Source organism: Symphalangus syndactylus, chromosome 7 (genome assembly GCF_028878055.3).
Source record: "Symphalangus syndactylus isolate Jambi chromosome 7, NHGRI_mSymSyn1-v2.1_pri, whole genome shotgun sequence".
In the NCBI taxonomy this organism is placed as follows: domain Eukaryota; kingdom Metazoa; phylum Chordata; class Mammalia; order Primates; family Hylobatidae; genus Symphalangus; species Symphalangus syndactylus.
Window position 1 is genome coordinate 57,134,416 of NC_072429.2, and position 18,856 is coordinate 57,153,271.

An 18,856-nucleotide genomic window follows, 5' to 3' on the forward strand; every position below is an offset into this window, starting at 1 on the left:
AAACATGCAGACCTTTGACTCACTACTTTCACTTCCAGGAAGTTTGGGAATATCTGCAAGATAAATTGCAAAATAAGAAGAAAAACAAGCCACATAACAAGAAGTAGCTTAAGATTCTATTTAAGATAAATAAAAAATGTTGTGTATCTATTTAGATGTGCAGTTCATCGATATATTAACTTCTTAAGACAAAAAGACTGTATATCTTGTTTACTTCTCTATGCCTCAATGAGTATTTGCTAAAAAATGAATGTATATGTGTATGGCGTTAAATAAGAAATCTGAAAAGACACACAACAGATTATTAATAGCTATAAAGACGGGGAGAGAAGCAAATGGAACAGAACAAGAGGTTCTGAACTCTATTCAGAATAATTCTATATTATTTAACTGTTTTGTCAAAGAATTCATTTTGGAAGCTAATTAAAAATAAAGAGAAATAACCTTTTTATTCATATATGTATATGAAATCTAAATTTGAAAATGATACATGTAAAGTTTTAAGCTGCTAATGAATTCAAGAATATTACAACCTATGGAATGAGTTTGCAAAGCACATAGAAGAAATAAAAATATTGAGGAAAATTTTGACACAATTTTTTCTAAGAATTATGAAATAAAACTTTTTAAAGAGTCTCATGAATGTTAAAGTTGAGACAGGCAGAGAGAGGCAAAATATCCATTGTGTGCACCTAAGGCAAGACAGGCACTACCATCTCTCAAGTCAGGATAAACACAGTCCCAGTACTTTTCCCCAAAGAGTGGGACTGATTGATTTTAATCTTATGTTCTCCCTGCTCTTAAAAAGTGATTTGAGACAGTTCACAATACGAACTCCGTATAATATGATCATCAACGGATTGTTAGAGACTGTTAGCTCCAAGCCACACACAGCTGTGGCCGCAGAGGTGCAAAGTACTTTTCTGATGTGAGACCATTCTAGAAAAAGTTTATTAAGAGACTTCCTTGTGGCTTACATGGAGGGAGTAGTGACATGGGCCAGAGGTTCCTCCTGGGACCCTCCTCTACAGGACAAAGCTTTGGCACTGCCCAGATCAATCCCAGGTGGAGGAAACAGAGATTCCAGCAGAGTATTCTGCCATCCTGCATCTGCCGTCTGCAATCCTTCCATCCTGCCATCTGCAATCCTTCCCCACATCTCAGGTGGCAATTTGACCTTGTAAGTCCTAGAGCTAAGTGCTCTTGTTTGAACTTGCTCCGACTCTTAACATGTGACCTTGGACAAGTAATTTTGTGGACCTTGGACTCCTGGTCTGTAGAATGGGGTTAATGACAGTAACTATCTCATATGAATACCGTGAAGATCGCATAAGGGAATTCATTCAAAACTTTTAGAACAGTACATGGTACATAATGTGAGATGTAATTAGTAGGACTAAAGTCATCATTAATCAGCTCCAGCTTTCTAAAGAAAAATGGCCCAGTTACCTTGTACAGCTTCCCTTTTCTTTCCAAAGCTGACCTACTTACTCCTGCTCTCATGCCCACTTTACCATTCCTCACTTCTGGACCACCAATTTCTTCAAGATATAAAAGGCCATTATCAAGAACAATTTTAATATTGCAAAATTTAGCATAATATGTTGTATTTCATTTGATATGTCAATTTAACTCAATTTAAATGGATTCATTTACATTTCCATCTTTATGCCATTCCAGTAAGAAGCAATGTGCTCCTAGTGGTCTACCTGCAATGTTTCATCAGGTTTCCCTGCTTAAGACCCCACTGTCACAGTGTTGTAACTGGATAGGGTCTAAGACAAATCCACTTTATGCTAAATCTCACCCTGATGTTAAAGAAGGGTTCCATCCAGTACAATAAGACAGGGTGCTTTCTTCTTTTTAAATAGAAATTTATGAGTCAGTAAGTATAACTTTTAAAATGTAAGTTCCTCCTCATATCAACTTTGTGATATAAATCTGTGCAATAGTGATGGGGTTAGTTAGCAGTGGATACGAGGTCACTTCATATGTAAAAACACCCCAAAATACAATTATAACTGAATTTTATAAAAATTTTTAATGTTACGTGGCTTCTCTAGTTTTAAAATAATAATTGATCTTAACGTTTATTTTGAGTATCAAGGTTCCTTTTACAATTCCCCAATGTAAAATTAAATTATTTAATACATAATATGTTTTTATTGTGATCTGGTAAACTATTATTATCTGAAAGATTTTTGTGAGTCAAAATGAAATGTAAGAACTGCCTTTAAACCATAATTCAAAACTTTTGAATTGACACTAAAATAATAGATCAACTTTTTAAACTTGGATTGCTTTAGAAAAGATACTTAAAACAGGTATAACAAATAGAACATTTAAATGTTTCCATGATCTCACTGTTGCAGTACCTTGTGACACAATTTTGAGTTAAAAATTATATGAAATGTACCTTAGTAAATCAATCACAAAACTCAAGAATTTTAACGCTAAGCCCTTCATGCATGTGTTACAGGAAGAAACATAATAAACAACCAGTCAGCATCACTTCCTGTGTCAGACATACCAAGAAAACACAGCTTTCAAAGTCAGATCTTGTGTGGTTGCTCATATTAGCTATTGAACACATAACGGGCCCTAGCCAATTAGAAAGGATACACCAATGTTCACTTGAATTCATTAGCAGTTTTCTATATTTGAAATGCAGCAGGAAAAAAAAACCCTAAAGCTAGTATTTCATAAGGTTCATCTGAGTCTGAATTAATATAAACAGACTTTTTAAAAAACAACAGCAGTATTTGTGAAAGAATAACATAACAGAATTTTCTCTACTGATGTGAACAAATTCTTAACGTTGTCCAAATACTATTGACATAAAGGTCCTACTTTAAGCAAACATAAATCAGGAGAAAATACCCTTAAGGATAAAAATAAAACTCAAAATCATTAAAACACTTGATTCGGTAAGACCAGATCTCAGTAAAAAAACAAAAATCATTAAAACGCTTTAGTTGTAAAACAGCCTACGCAATTAAAAAATGATATCTACTTACCTTCCCAATATCTTTCCGTTGATGTATAAAATAAAATTACATAATAACCCACACTGCCAAAGGTATCACTTTGTTAGTTACACAACCAAACCAAACTAAACCAAAACATATTCATTCACTTCATCTCTCTCTCCCTCCCTTTCAGGTCTAGCTTAAGGCTATTCTGTGAAGTTGTAGATATCAGGGAGTTCTACTCTAACAAACAAAAAGCCAAAGCCAAAAATATCTGAAATTCTTTGGAACAGAGCTGCACACTACAAATACTTTGTTTCTGACTGGTGGGGGTACAGGTGGAAAGTCCTGAGTGTGTACTAAATAAGAAAAAGTCCAGTAAGCTTCTAGAGGCTGGCTTCCTACTCCAGGACAACTCTTCAGTAACTGCTCCTTGACAACTTAGATGTCATTCACATAAGTTACATTCCCAGCCATCCCAGTGGACCACACTGGCATGCTTCCAGGGAACCTAACAAGGAAATAATTTTTAACTGTCACGTGTAAGGGTCCTTCTCAGTCCAATCAGTGAAGGCAGTGTGCTTTACACACAAGAACCTACATTCCTCATGTTTACTTCAGGGTTAGCATTTCAACTCATTCCTATAAAACTCTCCTGAAGTCGGGAAAATATTCTGCAGAGTTGCTATTTGGAAAGTCACTGGCTTGTACATAGAAACTTTAGTATTACATGAATTAGATTACATGACTATATCTCAACTTTGAGTGTCAGATGTCAGAAACTTTAGACAGGCTACTACAAATTATATCTTGATTTTTAATTCTGCAAAATTAAAAAAAGTGACAATCAACCAAACTTCAGAGAAATTTAAAAATGTGAATGAAGCTTTATATGAGCCAGTATATTAACAATATGTTAACCAATATGTTAATAACATAAACAGCAAAATATACATTTACAGAAATAAATGAAGAATCTTTGCCTTATTAATTATAGAGTCAAAGATAGCAAAACGAACCCACTCTTGTCAGGAGTATAATTTCTTGTTCCATGCCCGCTCCCCCTCCCCAAATCGCTATGGAGATAATGTTCCAGACTACAATAAAGACATCTCAAGAGCATCTCTATAACAAGATAGGGGAGGTCTTATGTACTTCATACATGGCTAGAGTTACCCATGCTAAATAACCAAGGCTTGGGGATCACAATAATTGTATTACCTGAACACCTGGGTCCTCATCTTCTTCAGGAGGAGGAGATGGTGGGGGTGTTTTGTCTAAGTCTGAATTTTCAGAACCTTCTGTTTTTCCCTTGTTGACCTTTTTCTTCAAAGCACTTGCTTCTGAGTCAGGTTTCTTATTACTAGAATTCAAAGTGGATCGCTTAGTGTTCACTTTTAATGTGTTTCTGCATGTCTCTTATATTTCCCACATTAATATCCCAAAAGTATCAATGACAATTGATAAATCCATACATATTGGGTATTTACAGTTAAATGCAACTCCCAATTAAGTTTTCCTGGCAAAACTCTGTATTAATGACTTTCAGCAAATATATGACCTAATTAGAAATAAACTGCATGCAAAAACTAATACCACACATAGTACATTTGTGCAAAATGCCTGCCAGTATATCAAGCCATAATAAAAAATCAGATTAAGAAGTAGTTTTGCTATCAAATTTTTAAGGTACAGAACACTTTTTTTTAATTGTCATGAAAAATGATATCATGATCTTCTCTTTGTGTCTTTTGTGGACAGTTTTACACACTTAAGTATTCTTTTGACCAGTACTAGAAAGTATCCTCTTTTATACCATCCAGTTACATTTTTGTTCAACTTATAATCTTTTAGAATATAATCAAAATACATAGCAATTTCCTGTTGTACATAATTTTAGTTAGTGCTGTGTTCTTAATTAAATATAAGCTTTATTTTGGTGCTATATGTTTTTTGAGATAATTACAATTCGCCCTTTTTTTGAAAGACAGTTCTCTGAAATATAAAAATACAGTAAAGCAACCCTAATAAAGTGCATGTTTCATAGTATGCTGCTGACAAATGTTATTAGAATTTGAATATTATGTAAGACAAAAGATATAAACTTCAAGAAAAAAATGTTTTACATTTGCCATTACCTCTAGAACCTTTACCTGACTTTATTTAGCGCTACCTTCCATTTCTATTTCCAAATCAGCTCCAATTTTTTTTTTATTTTTTGAGACAGAGTTTCGCTCTTGTTGCCCAGGCTATTAGAGTGCAACAGCATGATCTCGGCTCACTGCAACCTCCGCCTCCCAGGTTCAAGCGATTCTCCTGCCTCAGCCTCTCAAGTGGCTGGGATTACAGGGATGCACCACCATGCTCAGCTAATTTTGTATTTTTAGTAGAGACAGGCTTTCACCATGTTGGTCAGGCTGGTCTTGAACTCCTGACCTCAGGTGATCCACCTGCCTCGGCCTCCCAAAGTGCTGAGATTTCAGGCGTTGAGTCACTGTGCCCGGCCATCAGCTCCAAATTTTCTAACACCAATTACTATTTGTTATCCAACACTGAAAATAATCCAACCTCAGTAATGATTTTTTAAAAAATATTTCTAGGGAGCCTCAAATTCCAATAAATTGTGAAAAACAAAAGCTGTATTTCAAAAACCTTCAAAAATTTTATTTCTTGAAGTTTGTAAGTTCTCAGGAAAAAGTGCTGACAGAATGCATTAAACAGCATGTTTTTACCCTCAGCTACTACAAAAGGAAGAAGCCAAGATATCTATAGGCTTTTAGAATAAAGCATACGTCATGTAAAATATTTCAAAAGTATTGTTAATAAAGTACCCATCACACACCTAAAATGTATTTTTTCAACTAAATAAAATATTTGATCATCTTACACTAGTTATTCTTAATACTCAGAGTTTTATTTAATTTTGTTAACATTTTAGCATAGTAAATAGCTACATAAGAAAATAACAATTCAAGATTATAGCAAATGGCAGTTAGGTTTAAAAAGTTATTTTTATTTAAAAGAAAAGAAAAAGGCAGTGCTCTAAAAACTTTGTCTCCAAAAGATCCACAGAAAGTACAATATTTTTAAAATTAAAAAAGAAATCCATACAACCGTTCCTCATCCAACTGTCCTAGTGTTTACGCTACACATGGACAGAAGTCTCCCCTACTATGAGGTTCCATTTCCAGCATTTATTTCCGCTCTAACTGCCACAAATTATACAATACTACAGCTGAACACTGGGCCCCTTTCCTTTCATCTGCACGCCAAGAGCAATCAGATTACCCTGGTAACCAGCGGTCACATGACCAGCACCTGCTCTTTTGGCTGGATGCCACTGACTAAAGCCATCTGCTTCCCTCAATCAGCTTTCAAACATTCTCAACACCTGCGCTGCAGTGTTTTGTGGTTTCTTTTATCAAATCAGTGCAAAACTGCTTCCAAAACTTTACATATTTCTCAAATTTGTTTAAATCAGAGGTAGGCCTGTCAAAGAGTTGAACCACTGCCAGGTAAAGTGAGTTGGCAGCTCGCGCTTTTCATGGTGACCTCTCCATACCAGAGCGAAGAACACGGTTTAATTTAGAGGGCTGCCGGGCCCTGCATGCATGGTCCTACAGGAGTAAAAGACTTACTATCTGGAAACCGACCAGAGCCCAGGTTTGAGGAAACATCAATTTGCTGAAAGAGAGAAGTGCTAATGATTTTCCATCTGCCCTTCCCAAGAATGAACTGCATGGAACCTCTAAGATAGCTGAAAGTCAGACAGGCCCTCTCCAAATGTTTAGACAAAAAGCCTGTAGACAAGGGAAGCACTTATCCCAGATCTGAGTATGGAAAGATTTCTAAACTGATCAGACCTTGCACTATTCATGTTGTTAACGGTCAGCTAAGCATTTCCATCCATCAATATACAAATCAAAGAACACTCTAGGAAGTCAAAAAAGCAACAAAATCTTCAGTGTCCATCCTACAACATTTCCATCAAGGACAAAATTAAGTTATGTAAATTAAATTGCCTTTGCTACTATTCTGCAATAAGCTAATTGAGATTTTCAACTAAGTGTTGTATTAATACTGCTTTGCCCAAAAATATCCAAGTCAAGATTTTTCTTTTAACAAACAAAGGTAATCTAGAATGGTGGATATGAGCACTGATTTGAGTCAAGACAAACCTTAGTTCCAGTTCGAACTGTCATTTATAGGCTGTGACCGTGGATAAGTTACTTAATTTGTCTGAGCCTCAGTTTCCTCATCTGTAAAATAAGGTTAATATTTATACAGTCTTCTAAGATTTATTATGAGGTTTAAATGAGAAAATGGCACAGATAGTTAACATCCACACCCATGTGAAAAACAAGCAGCTGAGTCTGGAAAGTATTCTCTGGTCATGGCTCAGACCCATTTGAGCAGATTCAACTGCAGAGACTTACAGACAGGACCCCACCTTCACTGAGGATGACTTCATCCAAGCAACATACATAGAAGGAAGAGCCTTCATCAACATTCCTAAGCACTAGCTAAAAGAATAAGCAAGCAAACAGACTCACAGTGCACTCCTCCCCATGCCCATGACCACTGCTTTAGTTCAGACACATATCATTTCCCACCCAGGCTATTAATCACAACAGCTGCCCACTGCCTCATCACCCTCACACCCCATATGCAGGGCTATACAACATCAGACCGGTGGAGAAAGGACATAGAGTCCACCTGCATAGTTAATCATTTATATCTGTAAGGGTCAAAACTAGTCTTTTATAATGTCAAACCCAAAACACAGACATATATTCCTCTCCCAAATTACAACAGAAGCTGGAATGTATGAAAAGAGCCACTGTTCTAGGTAGGGTGGATGAGAATGTCTTTAAGAAGTAATATCCCTTAAACCAACATTGCAATATTGAAGACAAGGCCACTGAGCTGCCTGACGCAGATACAGAACCACAAGACTCCTCTAACAGCTGCAGTGATGGCTACTCATGGGCCTAGCTCAGGCCGACAGCCACATGGCAGCCTGTGAGTTGGAAGAATAACTAGGCCATGTGCAGGGAACACCTGTAAATTCCAGCCCTGAATGGCACCAGCACTGAAGAAATCATGTCTGCCCTTATTCCTCTCCTAAACCTGCTCTGTCTCCTGTATTTCCCACCTCAGCATCATGGTAATGCCACCAAAACATCACCTGAAAACTCATCTCAAGTCACCAGAGTAACCAGCTGAAATGCAAATCTGACTGGGGCATTCCTCTGTTTCAAACCTCTACATATAATGTCTGAGATTCTCCATATGGGTGTACCAGACCCTTTGCCTCTTATGCTTCCAGGAATACAGAACTATTCCCCAAAACACACATGTATCTCTTCTACTTACACTTTTATCCCAACCTACTCATCTGCAAGACCCAGCGTGGACACCACTCATTCCAAGAAGCATTTTCTAATCACCACGGTCTGATTCAGACATGATCTCCTCACTCCACCCACATGTCACAAGATGTACCCCATGCAAGGGATACATAAAATACACAAAAGTTGGTGGTAACATTACTGCAATGTATTAAAATCAAAGCACTACACGTGTGTCTTTCTCCAACGATCATGTAAGCTCGAGCAGAGAAGAAACTGTGTCTTATTATGTTTGCATTTCTAGAGCCTACTCTGGTAGGTTACTTATAATTGTTAACTGGTCTAGTTACAACAGTACAAGTAATAGCAATAACAACAGCGGAAACGTACATAGCCCTGGGTATGTACCAGGTACTACTCTAAGTATTTTTCTCATTAACTCATATAAGAAGCCCCCATATTCTTGATGAAACGCCTATAAAGCTCAGTAAAATCGGGCTAAAGTTCAAAAACATAGTGAAACCTAGCATTTTTTAAAAAACCAATAGAAAAGAATACCATCTACATACCTTGCCTCCATACTCACAAACTTCTTTTGTGATCCTTATCTCACATCATTACTGATAATGACCAAAAAGCAGGCCATCCCTCCTGAGGCTAGAGAAGCTAGAGAGACACGCAGCCATCCACTCACGAGGCTAGAGAGATGTGGAGTCATCCACTAATGAGGCTAGAGAGACGCGGAGCCAACCTCTCCCGAGGCCAGAGAGATGCAGAGCCATCCACTTGTGAGGCTAGAGAGACTCGGAGCCATCTATTCATGAGTCTAGAGAGACGGGGAACCATTCACTCACGAGGCTGGAGAGACGGGGAACCATTCACTCATGAGGCTAGAGAGACGTAGAGCCATCCACTTGTGAGGCTAGAGAGACGTAGAGCCATCCACTCATGAGGCTAGAGACTGAGACACAGAGCCATCCGCTCATGAAGCAAGACAATGAGATACACAGCCATCTACTCCTCATTTTAGACAAGCCCTTGTAATCAGATGGAGAACATTTTCTGAGGATGCTGCTGGAGGTGTGAGGGGCCACTGCTCCTCCTCCAGCCTTACTTACATTTCACATTTCATCATGAGAATTGGGTTACACTGGTGGGTAGTTGGATGTGCTCAGGGTCCATAGCTAAGTGACCAAGGTCTTAAGTTCTGCAGTCACCCCCAATGGCACCAAGGCATACACCAACTTAATGCAAACTCTTAGAAGCAGGCATTAGAAGAACACAAACTTTATATTCAGAGAGCAATATCTGTCGCATGGAGAGATAGTCTAGGCAATCTACCTTTATGCAGGGAGTCATGTTCAGCTTACAACTCTAAGTTCGTAAGGACGGCCTAGTGCTATTACCTGAAATGGGATTGGATGGATTCAGTATAGATAACCAATTCCTTCCGTTGGCTTTCTAAACAAAGCTTGATACAAACGGCCATAATTTACTGGAAAGCCAGGTAGCTGCCCTGATTTATTACAAAAGAGAACACAGTTAAACATTGATTAGTGTCGGCCTAATAGATCTAAGTCCTGAACAGAAAGAAAACTTGAAAAAGAACCACATTGTGGACCCAAATGTGATGGGAATATGGTCAGCTAATGAGAATGTCTGGACAATGGGAAGGAGTTCTTAATCAAACGGTCTCTTCAGATGGGATAAGTTAGTGAAGTTTCTCACCATATTGGGAAAAATTAACCTTGAGGCTTAGCTCACGAGAATTAACCAGATTTGTTTTCAGAGACTCAAGCTTCTCCAAAATGTTACATTATAATCTTTTTGAAGAGTGAAAGGTATTAAAGCATATTCTTACACTTTATATCCTGAAAAGACTTTTGAATAAAGAAATGAACCTAATGCGTAAGAAGTAAAAGAGATGTTTTTGTGGCATGGGATGCCACACAGAATATGATGCAGGGTGTTTGTGACAAAATACAACTCTAAAATGATCTGAGCTGCCACACTAAAATACACAGCTAGATGGTAGAGGCTAAGGGCTCAATACCGGCACAGCAGAGTGTCTAGCCTCTCAACTTAAGAGCAGAGGATTTCCTTTAAGCCCTGTCTACTATCTGGTTAAGTTTTTTAGACAATGAAAAATAAAATTAAAAGACAAAAAGGCAAACTAAAAAAAGATAAAGTATGAAGTTCTAAAAAGCCAATTAAAGCAGCATAAAATCTGGTACATCATAGAGTAAAATCAACCCCACAAAATAAAAATTTTAAAGAAAGTTCTAAGACTAAAATTTAACAGCTAAACTAGAATGTAATAAAATGCAGACGACAGAATAAACTAATGAGGAAGGGGGCAAATCAAACTCTGAATGGCAGATAATGAACCCAGAGGTCAACAACTTCACACCAAGACATCCAGCAACCTTTTGGCGAAGGCCCCACTAGTGCTCAGTGCGCTGCCCAGAGGTCTGCAATCCTGCACCCAGCAGCCTCAGGCACTCTCGGTTCTCAGGCGTCTGGCCTGGCACCCACATGCTTCACTCCAAGCAGGTGCCTCGCCACCCTCAACTCCTAAGCCCCAGCCACAAATTCTTTACCCTACTCTTCTAGGTGAAAAAGAAAGAGGAGAGCTATTAGCAGGAAAGGAAGAGGGAAGAATTCTGTTTTACTGATGGACAATAAATGTGCAAGTTCAATGAAGAATTATTAATAAATGTTTTAAGTTCTTTAAAATTAGTCACTGGCTGGGTACATTGGCTCACGCCTGTAAACCCAGCACTTTGGGAAGCCAAGGCAGGTGGACCGCTTGAGGTCAGGAGTTCGAGACCCGCCTGGGTAACACGACAAAACCTCATCTCTATAAAAAATACAAAAAAGCCTCTGTAGGTCTGGATCTGAAAGAATCAAAAAATAAAAATAAAAAAAAGAGAGACTGAGGTGGGAGGAGGGAGGACTGCTTGAGCCCAGGAGGCCAAGGCTGCAGTGAGCTGAGACTGTGTTACTGCACTTTGGCCTAGATGACAGAGCAAGACCCTGTCTCAAAAAAAAAGTCACCTGGGGCTGGGTGCAGTGACTCACACCTGTAATCCCAGCACTTTGTGAGACCAAGGTAGGCAGATCACTTGAGGATAGGCATTTGAGACCAAACTGGCCAACATGGTGAAACCCCCAACTCTACTAAAAATACAAACATTAGCGGGGCGTGGTGGTGCACGTCTGTAGACCCAAGCTACTAGGGAGGCTGAGGCAGTAGAATCGCTTGAACCTGAGGTTGCAGTGAGCCGAGATCATGCCACTGCCCTCCAGCCTGAGCAACAGAGCGAGTCTGTCTCGAAAGAAAGAAAGAAAGAAAGAAAGAAAGAAAGAAAGAAAGAAAGAAAGAAAGAAAGAAAGAAAGAAAAGAAAATCTACAAGTTACCGAGTTTTATGGATTAAATTCAGATCTGCCAGAAGTAACATGGAAAAGATGTCTAGTTAGCTAATGTGTTATCTGATCACAGAAGCTTAATACAGACATTAACACTTTGGCTATGTGGCATCACCTGGCATTATAATGGAAGCCAAACTCCCACGAAATTATATTGCTCCTATAGAAGTCAAGGCTACAAATAAAAATTAGTATTCTAATGGAAGTTTAAAGGTATTGTCTTACTTAAAAAAAAGTGCCTTTTTTCTTGATTCACACTCTCCATTTCCTAGATATAACATAAAGAATTAAACCAATCACACACTACAAAACATACGAAAAATAGGCCTTTCAATGGCCTTTTATCATAGTGTATCCTTCCAAGTGCCAAACTATAGGGCACGCATTTGACTCCCTGTGCCACATTTTAAGATCCGCTCTTATTCATGCACAGCAATCCTATGAAGTAGGAAGGGGGACTCTGGCAGTCAGAACCCCCTCCCTAGATTCATCATTATGGTCTCTAATCTGCCAGGGAGGCTAACACAACAAATGAGCCATGCTGCCCACCTACATGTCAATCAGGTGCCTCAGGTGAGATGAGACTTCGGCAGATTAAATAAATGGTAAAAACAACAAAGAAGAAAATATCACCATCCACCCCAACAGAAGAAACCAAACTCCCACAAAATTATATTATTCCTACAGAAGTCAGGGCTACACATAAAATTAGTATTCTATGGAAGTTTAAGGGTGTTGTCTAACTTAAAAAAAAAAAAGAACAGTGTCTTTTTTCTTGATTTGCACTCTCCATTTCCTATGTAACGTCTGAATGCTAAGTCACATAGACTTCCACATAAATGTGGCTGAATTCAGGGCTGGCATTTCAGATGACTGATGCTCTGCACAGTATCTTTGCACAAGCACCCGAAGACTGCCTTCGTCCAGGCAGAAGACAACTAACATAAAGATCTTTACATATCAGGTGCAAACTGCATTTGTACAGAATTTCATTTTTCAACAGCATTTCATTTTCACATATATAGACTTATTTAAATAAAAGATAAAATCAGCCTATGATTCCTTCTGCTCTTTACCTGCCAGCCCTAACATCATAACCACATCTACTGTATGGCAACATATGCTCCACCCGAAAATTCCACTTAGGACTTTCAAGGAATGTGTCTCCAGAAAAATCTCCCTTTAACATCCCACTGTGGCTCACGGCCTCCTCACATCTGAACTTCCATTTGATAGGTGCAGTGGAAGTTGAAAGTGGGATCTACACCACCTTCTCCCATATAAACCAAAGTGGCAACAAGGCCACTGCTTTGGAGTCCACTGTAGTTCACCGGATGGGCAGAAACAAATTTCCAGCAGGCCCAATGTAGCCCACCCTGCATCTGGCACAGACCATGAGTTGGCAAACTTGCTTTCAAGGTCAGTATTATTAGGCAATCTCTTCCCTTGGTGGATATGAACCGAACCACACATGTCAAAGACACCGGGGTCTGTACTAAAAGCGGCTGTTGACTCTCTCACCCTGCTTACTCAGTCGGTTTAAGATGAAATTAAATAGAGGAAGGGCCACAATGGGGCAACTGATGCTGGCTGGCAAAAGGAACGCCTTGAGGTGGTTACCCTAAAGGAAAGGAGGATTCGGGATTGAAAAGATCGTATGGTCCTTTTGTTGAAGAAAAGACAGCCTTTGAGACAGCAGGAAAGGGAGCACAAGCTTGGATTTAATGAACCAGTAGGACAGGTCGGGAGACAGAGCCACACTATGTTCATGGGCACCAACACTGAAAGGGCTCAAAGATTCATTTATCATCACACATATAAGAAATCTCTACCCTCTTCCACAGGCACAGGGTGCAAAACATTTAGTTCTGTCTTTCCAAATGTCCAATGTCTTGCGTCAAGAGTAAATCATAGCATGTGAGTAAAATAAAGAATAAAAAAATCATCAGGACAGCTACAAAAAAAAAAAAAAAATCAAAGAAAGGCTGAGGATTTAATTTATTTTATTACCCATGTACCTGACAGGAAGATATCTGACTATCTAGGTTTTTGTACTTGCTACCAAAACTAGCATAATGGGTTACTTTTGTGCCTGATCTCTATTAAGATATTTTACATATACAAGAGTACACCATAAAATATGTATTAGTTTATAAAAATACACCACCATTGGACTTGGTGGCTGAGTAAAGTATTTCTCAGGTAAACGTTGCTACTCTGTAAGCTCGTAACTGAGAAAACAATATTTGAAAAGCTGAGTTTCTCAGAGAAAGCTGCTACATAAATACTATTACTATTAATGATAATGATAGTATGATTTGCAAAAAGCACCCTCACATGTTTCTGGTACTATATGTATTTTTTAAAAATAAGAGTAGTATGTAAAAATAAAACTTCACTCTTAATTGAAAAATAACATTTTAGTTTTCTACTAAGTTTAATACTAGGGACAGAGTATAGAGCAAGGAATGAAAGGCATTCTTAGAAACTGCATTAGCAGCAAGTGTGTGTTGTTTCATTTAACTTAAGCTTCAGTAGTCAAGTCACAATCTTTGGCCAAGTTCCCTTCTTTCTGTACATTCAAAGAATCTTTATATAGCTAAATGGACCATTAAATCCTTCAAGAGTCATTCAAAGGAAGCACTTCCTCCAAATTCTTTCTCATCTCACAAGGCACATGCATGCACAACAGAAAATGCATTGAAAAGGATGCAAATCCTCATATTCCAGCTCCATGAATCCTTCCATATGCAAAATGGCATCCTCTCCAACCCACAAATGTTTTCGCTGTGATTTTCAATATTAACAACGAATATTTGAAAGCTGTAAGGACAACTGGGGAGAACACTAGAAAAATCGATAGAAAAAATATATATTTAACATAAAACGGGAAAGGGAAAAAAGATACAGCCTGATTAGAGAATAGGAATGTGGCCCGTTTTTCTCATCAAGGTTTTACATGTCTTTTTCTGTGATGCTGTACATCTTTTCCTGCTTCACCACCACTCTATGTAACAGTTTCTGGGCAGATTCTTTTAGGTCCTCCTGCAGAGGAAAGACATGTATGATCATATTTTAGTTGTCAAAAAGGCCAGTTCTCTGGGAATGGTCACAAATTCAAGCTTCTGCCATTTAACAGAACAAGATGGGGTGCCAGGCAGTGAGGAGACACACAAGGAAAATCAGCTCCTGACAACAGCCAGCCTTCACATGTCCTTTACCATGGTGAGTGTAAATGATGCAGACCAAGCTCTCTCCCTGACAGTGACACAGCACAGAGAAAGCCAGAGCACCCTCGGGCCGCTTCCTTTACCTCCAGCTCAAAGAACAGCACACTTGTTTGTACAACACAGCAATGATATGGCACACAGGGCTGCAGAGTAAAGATGTGAGCAGTTCTGTGCTAAATTTTTCATTTCAGTTCTGTTTATTCCCTCTATTTTAGCTCTCTGTAGGAAAATTATTTTCTGTATAAACAAATTCATCAAGTTAACTTATTCAAGGATGGAAATAACTGGTATCACATAACATTTTGCAAAACAAAATTGCCACTGTTGTATTCCAGTGCTTAAAAGCAAACTGCTACGGCAATTCAAACCCAGTACTAACATAACCCAAACCCCCTATTACCTTCATCACTGCATATTCAATTTACATAATTATTCTACTATGCTATTTAGAATTTACATGTAGTTGTATGCACTCTAGTTATCCTTGCTCCAGGGATGCTGCTTCCTTTCTACACTTAGTAGAACAACGAGACCACAATGCAACAAACTCAATTTATCAGATCAAGAGAAACAATGAGGTTCAACAAAATAATGGTCTGGTTTGTTAATTTACTTAAAACCTCAATTCAACTACCGTATGCTTGGACAACCATCCCTGTTTGACTGTCAACAACAGGGAAGTTCAGGAATGTCCTTACCACACTTCATTGTAAATCAGAGTGGCCCTATAAGTGGTCAAGTGACCAGGGCCAACAGAGGTGCCAACACTCTTTGTGCCCCGCCCCCCAGTGTGGCATCCTAAGTCTTTGGGCCACACTGCAGCAGCTCCCGTTTAACCTGTAAATCCGTAGGCTCATCAGACATGTTTCATCCAATTATTTTCACACCACTTAGGGTAAAAATAACTGTTGCCTATAGCAGGCATTGACTGAGACTATTAATCAAAAGCGGCAGGAGCGGGGAAGGTACTAGACACTTTTTCAAAGAAAATACACCCTTTTCTTCCTACCAAAAGCTTGTGACTCTGGTGCAAAGCCAACACTCAGATCAGCAATGCCAAACACTCTGCACAGACTCTGATTCATACTACAGGGTGGATAGCAAGCCTACGAGGCTTGCACTGAATGTTTCTCTAGTGGATAAACACAGGGTCTATATTTGCACCAAGAAGACATGGCATGCCTGGGACTAACTAGATTTGGTGCTCCAACTTTCAAACAGTTTCTTACAGTTGTTGGGGAAATTTTAACAAATTTCATTGTTAAATACAGCATTTTAATATCTGCCCCAAAGGACTCTACAAGAGGTAAGGGTATGCTAAGTAAGTTTTTAAACATAGAGCCAGTCTGATGTAGATTCAGAACTTAAAAAGATATACTCGGAAATTCATAACAATATCCAATATGGAGTGTTATTTTTTTAATCCATTTTTACCATTAGGTGATAAATTTAAAAATTAAGATGAAAGCTGGAATCAGATATATATCTTGACGCTAAGATGAATACTGATGATGTATTTCCTGAGCTTCAAAAAGCTTCTTTAGAACACAGACTCCTATGTTTTAAGTTAAAGAAAAAAGATTATATTCTTTTTAAGATTTTTGCTTTGATTTCTTTCTCCTGGGAGAAATAAGCTTATGCTTTCTCCTACCAAAAGCATATACTTAGATTTAGGTAATTACTTATTTTTTAAACTACCTCATAAAGTCACATTAAAATTCTACCCATGTCTTTCTTCCTCATCCTTACATCCCTAACTCTTAAAACAGTACCTGCAAATAATAAGCACTTAATATTTCTTAAATAAAAACAGATTTTATAATGTGATAAGTTTAAAAACATGTTCACAAAGAGGGGGAAAAAAGTGATGGTTTTGAATTAGGAGACCACACACTGAGGCATCAAAGAAAATTCACAAGTAAATGCAAATATTAAGTTATCTGTAAGATTGAGCTACTGAATGTAATTCAGTTACTCTGACACCATAAAAGGTGTTGAGGGCAAAATTTCCTAAACGGCTATGATCCAAACTTTTAAAACATCGCATAATAATGTATTTGGAGTTGTTTAGATTATTTTTAGCAGGAAGTTGCAAGTCCAAGTTTGTCCTTTCACTTCAAGGCAACATCTTTCTAGCCACAAAATTAATCTCCTCTGTTTGTGTACTTGGGCATGCACACATAGGGCAGCAATCTCAAAAAGTTCACAGCAAATGCAGAACTGACTGTGTGCATGCACAGGTGTGTGTTTGCACGTGCACATGAGGGTATGGGGTGGGCGTGTTTTCTAATGGAGTTTGCAAACAGATTCGGATTAACCAAGGCTGACCATAGTTCCATCTGGAAACTATATTTTCTAACATGAGCCACATTCTGAAAAATAGATTCAGATGTCTGGAACTGGTTCAGAACAGTTGTAAGAAACATTCACTACAAATGAAAAAAATTAGTCTTCAATGTCTTCTCCTCTCAGTTTTTCTTATTGAATAAATATGCTTTTTGGGGGAGTGGTCAGAGAATTGATGGGCGGAATATGGAGTGAAAGAAGGTCTTCCCTAGAACCTAAAATTCATGCTACTCTTGAATGCATATCCAATGGACAAGTACTATTTGATTTCTCTTGCGCTGCTCACTAGGATTTCAACCCTGCTCCTGGAAGGCTTACTCCGCCAAGCGGAGAGAATTAACAATCCTGGTTCAACCTCTAGGAAGAAGGGCTAGAATGCTTAGTGAAATATAGTGACCTTTCTTCTATAATCCTTCTTATCCAGTTTTATATCATCACTGAAAATGAGGTTGCTGGTCTATTCTTACAAATAATTATACTGTTAACTTCATTCCATTTGCTAAATTGTAAGTTTTCATAAAAATATAAAAAATTTTTAATTTGTATCCAGTAAGGTCTGTAAATCAACAGTTCACAACAATAAGTCCTAACTTTCAGAATGCATAAAAGCCTTAGCTTTTTAGTTTGGATACTAGGGAAAGAAGCTCAACGATGACAAAAATCATTGTGTCCCCTCCCACCCCTCATTTCACAGGCTGTAACTATTTGGCGCTAATTTCTGTACTCTCAATGTTTTGCAGTTGTTTTTTCTGCCCACAGCCTACCTTGACTTTTTGCTGGATTTGGGTTTTGGTGTGGCAGTTTTTGCTTTCTTTTCCTTTGGCTCTTTGGGAATCTTAGGGGCTTTCGGGGTCTTGGGCTCCTTGGGCTCTTTTTTCTCCTTGGGTTCTTTCGGTTCCTTCGGGTCTTTTTTTGCCTTTGACCTTTTCTTTTTCTTTTTTTCTTCTTGGGACCCATCCAGTGAGTTCCTATTTAGTTCTTGGTTATCTACCCCACCAGGGAAGTCATCTTTACCAAAACCTTTACCGGGATCCTCTGCTACAATGTGGTTGTTTTTCTTTTTCTTCTTCTTTTGTTGTGGCTGCTGTTCTATTGATGGCAGGTAATCATCACTCTTCACTAGCTGAGCATTCGGTCCACTAACCTGAGTCATATCCGGCACTGGTTTCTCTAGAAAGGGCTCCGACGGGGAATGCTAAGAGATACAAATAGGAATTGAAATTAGTTTATCATTCTTCACAGTAAAGAAAAAGAACTGAAAGTTAGTGGCTGATGTTTCTGAAACTTATTCTATACTCAAGTAGCAAATATTTTTCCAACTGTACAATTGTAGAATCTATCACCTTTCTCATCCAAAAAAAAATGTATGTTTAAGAGACAATCTTTTAAGAAAGTAAGTTTTAAAATAGCACTTTAGTTAATACAGTAAAAAAAATCAGTTCAGGAAGTAAAAACTCACTCAACTGAAGACACTGTCCGTTTTTTAAACAGCCTACATGAAAATGGGGAATGGCAAAACAGCAGCAAGAC

The 18,856-nt window shown here is 38.3% G+C and overlaps 1 protein-coding gene across 7 annotated transcripts in view; it reads right to left on the minus strand.

Annotated features, from left to right (window-relative positions):
* The window catches only part of CHD7 (chromodomain helicase DNA binding protein 7), a 185,290-nt gene that overhangs the window by 69,374 nt on the left and 97,060 nt on the right, over positions 1-18,856 (minus strand). For all 7 annotated transcript variants that reach the window (XM_055286308.2, XM_063643277.1, XM_063643278.1 and 4 more), the window contains 2 exons: positions 18,091-18,521; positions 4,191-4,332 (listed from right to left, as the gene is read on the minus strand). In XM_055286308.2, coding sequence (XP_055142283.1) covers positions 4,191-4,332; positions 18,091-18,521 — 573 coding nt within the window. The remainder of the gene's footprint in view (positions 1-4,190; positions 4,333-18,090; positions 18,522-18,856) is intronic.